The sequence below is a fragment of the Stenella coeruleoalba genome (genome assembly GCF_951394435.1).
Source record: "Stenella coeruleoalba genome assembly, chromosome: 14".
Classification (NCBI taxonomy): Eukaryota; Metazoa; Chordata; class Mammalia; order Artiodactyla; family Delphinidae; genus Stenella; species Stenella coeruleoalba.
The window spans coordinates 52,612,016-52,622,357 of record NC_137160.1 but is presented as its reverse complement, the minus strand read 5'-3'; the positions used below and the strand labels follow the sequence as shown (position 1 = coordinate 52,622,357).

General features: G+C 43.8%; 1 protein-coding gene across 1 annotated transcript; it reads right to left on the bottom strand.

The window, feature by feature from the left end:
- Window positions 1–1,366: 1,366 nt before the first annotated feature.
- CETN1 (centrin 1) lies at window positions 1,367–1,885 on the bottom strand (the record flags this gene model as incomplete). The annotated part of the gene is made up of 1 exon (XM_079942141.1): window positions 1,367–1,885. One exon carries the CDS (start codon window positions 1,883–1,885, stop codon window positions 1,367–1,369), a length of 519 nt encoding a protein of 172 aa, XP_079798267.1.
- Between the last annotated feature and the right edge of the window lie 8,457 nt (window positions 1,886–10,342).

Here is a 10,342-nt window from a genome sequence, read left to right as displayed (position 1 = left end):
AGTTTTCCTGATTGGATTAACAATCCTCTGAAGGGTAAAACTGCTGGCAAAGCAAGTGAAAAATTTTCCAGAATTTCACATTTATTTTAATGGGACTTTGTATGAAGACTTAATTTAGTTGTGACCAAAATATCTTGCCTGTTTGCTAGTTTTGTTGCCTATTATCAAAACGTTTGTCCAGGCCTCCATCTCAGCAGATAGATTTCATTATCTTCCCACAGCTATATTATTTAACTTTTCTCTAACTTCATATTTGTAGATGTTCAAATGGGTAGGTATTTTATTTCAAAACAAGAAAGGTTTAATTTATAACAGAGAACAAGTAGTATTAATGCATACACAAGCCACAACAAATAGTTTCCTGGGATTATAAAATAGAGAACTACTTAAATGCCAGACATTCTGGCATCAACTATACACCAGAGGAGGGGAAATTAAGTATCAAGAACCAAGATGTTCTAAGAATTAGAAGGTAGACAGTGGCTTGTAATAAAGCAATAATAAAATGACTAAGGTTATAGTATAACTCGTCTAATAACTAAAACACTAGTTTATCTTTCCAAGGACAGATAAGTAGCTCAAAGTGTGTTACAGATATTTTTTTACAACTTCCTAAGCTAAGATCTTACATTTATAAATATTTACTCAAAGTCATTAGTTAGCTTAACCTCTTAAGCCAATCATACTTTGCTTGGGCCAATATTAAATTCTGTTTTTATTCTGTAGCCCAAGAATACATTGTGGCCCCGATAATCCACAGTAGGTAATGTACACACAAATCAAGAATCATTTGCATGTGATGAAACCAGAGAACCGTTTAAATAGCACCATTTACCACCAGCCAAAGGCAAGCCTATCCTTTAGAGCAGTACCGTTCCTGAGCCCAATAAATGGCTGCACTGTTTTCCTTCAAACCAGTATTCAGTTAAGTGAAAATCAATGGCTAGGATGACCTGCTGGTGATTCCACCTTATCATGCGAGAACAATGACTTGAATTTAAGGAATAATATATGAACCATATATTATATATATATATATATAAACTGAAGGCAGTATGTCTTGCCTTCAGTTTAATGGGTGTCCACCAATGCAAGGCAAATGGTGGATGGAAAGAAGTTTCAGAATCTTTGATTCAACCTACACTCCTCCAGGTCTGCTCTTGGGAATGAAAAACCAAAACTCACATTAAAAGCATCTTTAAAATTCTATAATTGAGCTAGAGATTTGGAAATAGAACTATCTAGACCAGCTGGGGGTAAGAGGAGAGACAGTGCTGGGCTCTACCTTAAGGTTTCACAAAACAGAAACAGGGAACCCAGCAAGTCAACTCAATCTCCCTACACATGCTTGCGGGAGAAACCGACTTCAGTAGAGGCTGGTCTTTTTCATGATCCGAAGAAACTCTTCCTCGTTCACTTCACCATCTCCATCCCGATCTGCTTCGTCAATCATTTCCTGCAGCTCCTCATCAGTGAGGTTTTCCCCCAACTCGGTGGCCACGCGCTTTAGGTTTTTGAAAGAGATCTTCCCGGTTTCATCATCATCAAAGAGCCTGAAAGCCTTCAGGATTTCTTCCTTGGTGTCTTTCTCGGCCATCTTCTGAGTCATCACAGCCAAGAAGTCATTGAAGCTGACTTTCCCTGTGCTTTCCTTGTCCACCTCGGCGAGTATCCTCTTCATCTCCTCCTTCCTGGGTTCAAAGCCCAGTGCCCTCAAGGCCACCTTCAGCTCCTTCACGTCGATGGTGCCGCTGCCGTCGGCATCGAAGAGGGCAAACGCTTCGCGAATTTCTTGCTTCTGATCTTCAGTGAGCTCGGGCTTAGGCTCCACCTTTCTTTTCTGGCTGGTGGAGGCCACGTTTGACTTCTTGAAGCTGGAAGCCATCCTCTGGCGGCGGGGGCGGCGGCGGCGGCGGCGGCGGCGGCGGCGGCGGCGGCGGCGGCGGTTGTTACCTTAACGCTTGTTGTCACCGCGCTGGAGCTAGGGCGCCACTGCCAGGAACGCGGGCTCGGGGCCTCGGCTCATTCATTCCCAACCGCTTCCCTTGTGCGCCCCCAGGGAGACCCCGCTCAACTAAGCCCGCCCCATCTTCGAAATCTGACATACGTTAAAACCCACAGTTCCCTCAGTTATTACCGAGTTTCCACGACCTGAGAGACCTGAGCTGGTAGCCACCAGCCACATGGTCTTCTATAACATGCTGCACCTGTTCTTTCCAGGCCATTTGCCAGCATCCATAGGACCAGGTTCACAGGGTAATTTGGAAGTTTTTCCTCTCTTTTTCCATACAAATTAAAACAAACAAACAAAACAAAACAAAAAACCCCTCTGGGTCTGAGGTTACCTAAGGGTAAATTTAGGATAATCAAGATTGAGTTTGATCCCTTGTCATAAAATGCGGGGAAGAAGGAGGAGAGAATATTAAAAGTCACACCATGTGTTCAACTCCATAAATGGAAAACAGATAAAATGGAAAAACTTATGTAGAAAATTTGTAGACGTTTGTCTCCTGACATTACACTCAACAATGATAAAAATGTCACTAGCTTATTTGGCATAGGCTGAAATACGAAATGCAATATCCGAATGTAAGATTTACTTTCAGTGTTTCAATTTTACATGCTCAGTATAATTGCACTTGAGTACAGTCATCATTTCATTCAGTAGGCTTTGATTTGGAGAGAGGGGGGCTGCAGTACTGTATTCTGGTATTCTGGAATTTTAAAAACTCTACCAGCCTATTACTCTCACTGTTTGTCATCCAATTGGGGTTGTGCTGAAGCCCACACTCTGATTGCCCTGCTTCGGCAGTGGACACAGGAGGAGGTGATGCAGGGCATGTTGGGACTCAAAACTGCCTCCTGAGAACAAAGGGGCAAGAGGAAAATGGAAGCTTTTCAGGTGAAAAGAAAGAACAAATTCATCAGTTAAACCCATAAGGGAATTGTGTTTAGAACTGCTCTGTAGGTGCTAGGACTCAGCTATTTTTGTCTGACCTAAGGCTGGACATCTTCAGGGTTTTCCCTTCACATAAAAAAAATGAATGTTTCTTGCTAAAGAATTAAAAATAATTCGAATAAACTATTGTTGCTTTTGGTGGTAAAAAAAAAAGAATTGCTCTGTATTTCTTTAAACAGTTAAAAAAAAAAAAACCAGAAAGCTGACAATGGTAGCATTCTTTTTTTAAAAATAAATTTATTTATTTTTGGCTGCATTGGGTCTTCGCCGCTGTGCGCGGGCTTTCTCTAGTTGTGGTGAGCAGGGGCTACTCTTCGTTGCGGTGCGTGGGCTTCTCATTGCGGTGGCTTCTCTTGTTGCAGAGCACGGACACGTGGGCTTCAGTAGTTGTGGCACAAGTGTTCAATAGTTGTGGCTTGCGGGCTTTAGAGTGCAGGCTCAGTAGTTGTGGCGCACGGGCTTAGTTGCTCCGCAGCATGTGGGATCTTCCCAGACCAGGGTTCGAACCCGTGTCCCCTGCATTGGCAGATGGATTCTTAACCACTGAACCACCAGGGAAGCCCTTACAAATTGTTTTTAAAGTTAGTGATCAGATATTGTTTACATGACATGTTTAAGTAGCCAGATCTCACTACCTGCCCCAGTTGATACGTGACATAATGGACAGGGGGCCTCGGCACAGGGTTTCTAAAGGTAAAAGCACCTTACCTGGGACATTCCTCTCAACAACCCCCCTTCCCGGCACGTGTTGTGGATGGTGTCAACTCAAAGCAGGCTTTGGCAAGTAGACACTGCCATTGCCCATCTTCCAACTCTGTAAATCCTCCTGCTTTCTTAACCAGGTCAAAAAGCCTGGGGTCTTATCTCAAACCTTATTATTTCTGTGACCCTGAGAAAGCCACTTAACCTCCCAGACTCAGCTGAAACTTCTGCAAAGTAGGCATAATAATAGCGCTTCGTACTAGGCTCCTGTGAGTGTTGAATGAACTACTCCAGGGACAGTTACTACAGGGAGCTACTCCAGGGGCCATACAGGGCTGGGTGATTCTTAGTTGAATCTGAATTCCTCCCAGATATTTTGCATTTCTTTTGACACCCACTCTTCTGCCCAAATTCATGCCAAGCTATGATGTGTTGGGAAAAACTGAGGGAGAGAAGCTGCTTTATATAGAGCTATATTTGGGCCAAGTTGAGCTCAAAGCAAAACAGTTGTCATAGTTTCCAGATGTGTGCAATCAGCAGTCACAACTAAGGGCCACCAAGAGCTCCCTTCGTAGAAAACAGTGCCCTCGGCCAGAGTCAGCTCTTGGTGGGGAGTTACTTTATGTGCATAGCCTGTGATCTGATTTTAAAAAAGAAGGGATGCTTACATTGATAGTGTGCCTAGCACTGGGCTTGCTTCTCTCATCTGCTGTCTCATTTAATCCTTGTCATCATTTCTCATTTTGCAGATGGGAAAAAGAAAAAAAAAAAAGAGGCCCAGGAGGACCTGTCACGTATCTAATGGTGCACAGCGAAAAAACGGTGGCTCTGGGATTTAAACCTTGGCTGGTCTGAGTCTGATGCTGAATCTTCGTTCACCACACCATGCTGCCTTCTCCAGAAGTTGAGATCATTACCAAAATGCAGTATCACTGGGAAGCTATGATACTGATTTTCTTCCCTAAGCCTAACAGCAGTTAAGCATCTTGCCTAGAAAGATTTAACAGGATTTTGTGGGATCTCAGACAGGGTCCCATTCGGGGGTGAGTCACTGAAAGAAAGAGCAGTATGTCTGGACTTTTGTTTACATTTGTTCTTCAATTCTGCTTCACCCCATCCCCTCTGGGTACGAGTTAGTGGGAAGCAGTCTGGGCAAAGTGTTTTTGGTCGGCATTAGTCAGAGTCTATATAATGCTGGTGAAAATCAGCTTCATTGCTTTAAAGTCATTTTTCAAGTTTGAAGAAGACCAACATAAAGTAAATGAGATGTTCTGATAAACCAATGGCTAGGAGTGGTTTTGTTTTGTTTTGTTTTCTACTCTGAACATTTTTTGTACTGCGATGTCCTAGGTAATATGCTAACTCAGTTGTTGATTATCTGAGATGGGGAGAGGAGGGAAGATAGTTGTTTAGATCTGGTCATGGAAGTTTAGCAGCTGGAAGCGGGGGTGGGGAAGAGGTGTTAGAATTCCACAGCAGGGTCTGGAGTCAGCTGAGAGCAAGAGAAAGGACCCACACAGCTAGCTTATTCTAATTATTTGGTTTTCCATCTGACTCAAATGGCATGAAAAAGTGAGGCTCAGGGACCTTTTAAAATTTAAGGTGCTCTCAGCAAATTCAGCAAATCCCAGGTGCCACCCAATGCAGAAAACATGCATAATACAATTTCTTTATTGGTGCCTCTTTACCTTCCAACAAATGCGGAACAGAGAGAATGCCAATGCTTGATACTTCTGCATAAACAAGATAACTGTGTGCGTGTGTGTGTGTGTGTGTGTGTGGGTGACTCCAAAACCAACAATAACAGAACTAAACTATTTATTCGTGAATATGTGGAGCCATTTACAAGAAATGGACTCAGCATCAACAGTTTTACAATCCCGGTGGTCTCAGAGTGGGAATATGTAGTCCAGTCCAGTAACTCAACCCAAGCCTTTTTGGCAAGTCCAGGAACAGACTTAAGTGTCCAGCCAAGGACTACATAATTTCTCATTCCACGAACCCCAGAAATAAAGAAATACTCCTCTCAGATACAAAAGCAGACTGTGTTTTAGAAAAGAATTTACCAGAATCTCACACTGCTTCTCAAACTTTCACCCAGATACTCCTAATAGCAATGGAGATGTAAAGCACTCCCTTGGGATCCAGGGAAACATTTGGAAGAAGCCTACAGGAGGAATGAAATGTCTTTATGATCCTGTGTTTTGTCTTTTTAAAAAGTGAATTTTGCTTTCTGCTTCACTGCAAGTTTGCTGGTCTTAGTATAGTTTTAAATGACTGATCATCGAGGAATTGATTGCTTTCAAAAAAAATGCACTGTGCTTATTTGCTGAGTTTAAGTATACCTCCAGGGGTTAGGAGGACCTTGTATGTTTTAGCAAACTTGGACCTAACGTGGAGTTTGCAGTGAAAAAAATAAAGATGGACAATGTTTCCCACTCCTACCCAACCAAGATCTGCTCCACTTATACATCATTTGGATTTGGGTGTCAAAGAAAAAGAAGGAAGGAAAAGTGTGAGGAGGAGAAGAAGGAAGATGAATGAATCTCCAGAGCATTTGGAACTTGAGAGGTGGGGCAAAATGAAATGCATCCATTGAAAGAATGGCTGCCCTCTCTTCCCAGAGCCCAAATCAGCCCAACTTAAGCATTGCTTTGCTGGCAACAAGCTGAGAAAAGACACAGTCTATGTTGACATAAATTCAAAGCAGAACCTCATGGGGTTTATGACCCAGAAGGTGACCACCCTGTAAGTAGTCTGCCAAGAGCCACCAAGTTAAGGCACACAACAGAAAATGCAGAACTAAGAGGACCCGAGTGGCTTAGTTGGATTTTTAAAATATCTCATAGACTAAGCTATTGGTTTCCTCTTTGATCCACCCTTTTTCATTATCCAAGGCCCCTGAGACTTCAATGTCAAAAGCTGAGTCCTCTGTTAACTAAGGAGAATTTTCTGGTCACCAGAGGCAGAAAGGTCAAAAGCCCACGGGGGTGTTAGTGACACAGAATTAGCCAAGTGACCTGCATGTTAAGGGTATATTTAGGGATTAGCAGTGACCTGGAGAGCTTGTGCCCTTTTAAAAGACATTGAAATTCAAATTAAAAAAAAAAAATAACTGTGCAGGCCCAAGAAAACAGGTCTTGTGGAATACAGGTCAGGCAGAACTTGGCCTGTTGGCTGCATGGTGTTTGTCCAGTCCTTGTACTGGTCACTGGGGTTCAAGTAGTAAGGACACTTCTCAGAGAAAAGGACAGACAGAGGGAAACTTGAATTCTGGCCTCAAGCCTACTCATGCCTAGTTCCTTTAGCACAGCATCAGTATCTTTTTTTTTTTTTTTTTTTTTTAATTTTTGACCACAAGGCATGTGAGATCTTAGTTCCCCAACTGGGGATTGAACCCAAGCCCCCTGCATTGGCAGCATGGAGTCTTAACCACTTGACCGCCAGGGAAGTCCCCGCAGCATCAATATCTGTATTGAAGTATAGACCCTGCTATAGGAGCAGCCCAAAGGGAAAGTGAACTACTGCAGATGTAGCAATAATCTGTTTGATTTTCTCCCCTGAACCAGCTTGGTAGGAGAGGAGCCCACTTTGCCTGCCCATATCCCTGTGGCCTTTTCCACAAGCACCCCTTTGGGAATAGAGGGCCCCTGTGATTGGCAGTGAGGCTGATCCAGGTAGGACCCTAGAGGCTACTCTTGAGTCCCGTGCTTGGCACCATGAGGGAGCAGGATAGCGAGGGACTGTACCCCTCCTGCACGTATGACACAACTGCCCTGTTATCAGAGGTCTGCTCCTCAATTCACTGGGGATTGAGGAAACCAAATGAAGATGACAGTAGATGGTAGAAAAACGTATGCTTTTTTTTTTTTTAAGTTTTTATCTTATCTTTTTTTTTTTTTTGGCTGTGTTGGGTCTTCATTGCTGCGTGCGGGCTTCCTCTAGTTGTGGTGAACGGGGGCTACTCCTCGTTGCGGTACGCGGGCTTCTCATTGCAGTGGCTTCCCTTGTTGCGGAGCACGGGCTTCAGTAGTTGTGGCACATGGGCTCTAGAGCACAGGCTCAGTACTTGTGGCGCAAGGGTTTAGCTGCTCCGTAGCATGTGGGATCTTCCTGGGCCAGGGATCAAACCCATGTCCCCTGCATTGGCAGGCTGATTCTTAACCACTGTGCCACCAGTGAAGCCCACGTATGCCTTTTATGAAGAAAGGATTTGCATTAACAAAAAATTGAGAAGTAGATTTCGACTAAAAATCAGTTCTGTGCTGCAATATACGTTTAAAAAGAAGCTTCTGAACTAAATTACAGTTTGACTGCATTTCAAAGTTTAGCAATTGTGTCAGCAAACAAAACATCAAAGGAAACCAATAGGTCATGTTAGTCTCCTCTGAAGCAGCAATTAGAAATCCCTTCATCAACAAATAATCATATTACAGCTCCCTCCTGTGAAGCCTCTAAATAGGAAAGGGGTGCAATCTGGGCAGGAGGAGATGATGTCTCCCTCATCCTTTCCAGCTGGCAACTGACCATCCCCGCGGTGGTTTTTCGTTTAGATGTTGGTGAAAACGTCTATTGAAACTTGGTGGGTTCACCACCCAGAGTTGCTGGCCCCCCTACTTGCCTTCATGTTCTGCATTTGCTACTTTGCATCTACAAAGCCCTTTCCAAATTCCTTTGGTTTCTGGATCATTCTTATCTGAAATCCATGTTCTTTTGTTTTTTTCCTTTGGCATAGGTCAGGGTTTCTTTTGCCCTGAGTACTGTGAATGGGACAAAGCTTAAAATGAAAAAGAAGTGGTTTACTCGTGGTATTTTTTTCAGTTACACCTCATACAAAATGTCTGTCTGCCAAGGTGATTTCAGGCTTCAGTGCATTAATGGAAGCCTATAGTTAGTTAGTTGATTTTAAAGCTCTCACATCCTCTAAGAATTTCACACAGGCATTTTCAATAATATTTTAAGGATAGCAGATGGGAATGAGGCAAGGGGAGAAAGCTGGCTCTCAGATATAAACTCACATTTCAACCTCATCCACCAAGTTGGGTTGAAAAAGGCAAGGAGGATGCATACTTCACTCCAGGCCTCTTCGTGACTTTATCAAAATCGTGAATATTTAGCGAATCCTAAGAAAGTGATAGACATTATTTAGCCTCTCCTTCTGCTTTAAAACTGTGAACATCCTAATTTCCCAACACAGTCAAATTTTAGAGACTAAGACATAAACAATTTTATGCTTACATATGGTTCAAAATAAAAGAAAGAATGCCTTAGAATCCCCAGTTCATTAGGATTAATGAGAAAGCACAAAACCAAATACATACATTTAGCATGGGGGCTCTGCAGACATTTACAAGGCTGGGATTAACGGCTAGATAAATGGAATAAGATTAAGAACATGTTCAGAAACTGTATTCTTCATCTTAGTGAAGAGCTCACAGGCAGAGAGATGTCTCTCCTGCATCTCGGCCGGGGCAGCCCCAACAGGAGAAGCCGGAGATCTTGCAGCTCTAGGGTACATTTATTTTTTTAAATCAATCAATTAATTAATTAATTAATGGCTGTGTTGGGTCTTCGTTGCTGTGCACCGGCTTTCTCTAGTTGTGGCGAGTGGGGACTACTCTTCCTTACGGTGCATAGGTTTCTCATTGCGCTGGCTTCTCTTGTTGCGGAGCACAGGCTCCAGAGTACAGGCTCAGTAGTTGTGGCGCATGGGCTTAGTTGCTCCGCGGCTTGTGGGATCTTCCCAGACCAGGGCTGGAACCCGTGTCCCCTGCATTGGCAGGTGGATTCTTAACCACTGGGCCACCAGGTAAGTCCCTAGGGTACATTTTAATCTGAGACAAGTTGTCTACATTATGTCAGTGGTCTGCATATAGGGGGTGCTCATATGGCCCAGGTGCACAGGCATCTGTGTGATGAGAGTAGCCCAGAGCCCGGGGTACCACCTTCCAATGCCAGCGCCGCCCACTAATAGTCACGTGACCTCGGGCAAGCTAAGCTTCAAATTCCTGGAAAACGGGGTGGAAAAGCAGTTAGCTCATAGTGTTGCAGTGGTGATTAAATGAGATAATCCGTCTAAAGTGTTTAACACCATGTCTGGTCCACCGTAAATGCTCAGGAAATGTAGGGCATTATGGTTTACAAAGCACTTCTAATATTATATATACGTAGCCTTGTTTCACTTCTCAAAAAAGCCTGCGAGGTACCGGTACATTTTATTGTTGCCATTTTCTCAGTGAAGCACCTGAGGTTAGAGATTCTCAGCCATTTTCCTATTCACACAGCAAGCAAGCAGCAGGGCAAGGACTCAGCCCATGTACTCAGCTCAACTCCTGTGCTCCTCCCTTACAATCTTCAACCCCCATCGCCCCCCATCCTCCCCCCCATCCCCACTCCTGCCTTTTAAGCACAAGGCAGGTGAACTACTTATTTTAGACCTTCTAAAGTCCCAGAGAATAGCAAAGCTCACAGTTTCCCTCAATCAGATCTAGCGTAATGGGTAAAGCATGGGCTTTTGAGGCAAACAAACCTGGGTTCAAATCCCAGCTCCACCACTTCCAGGTTGTGCCACCCCACCTCTCTGTCCCTATCTCTTCCTTCATGATGTGGCACCCAGTTCCCCTTAGATCACCGTAGGCACTTTGAAGGAATGTTATCCTCAACGCTCTGTCCAGTATGGTC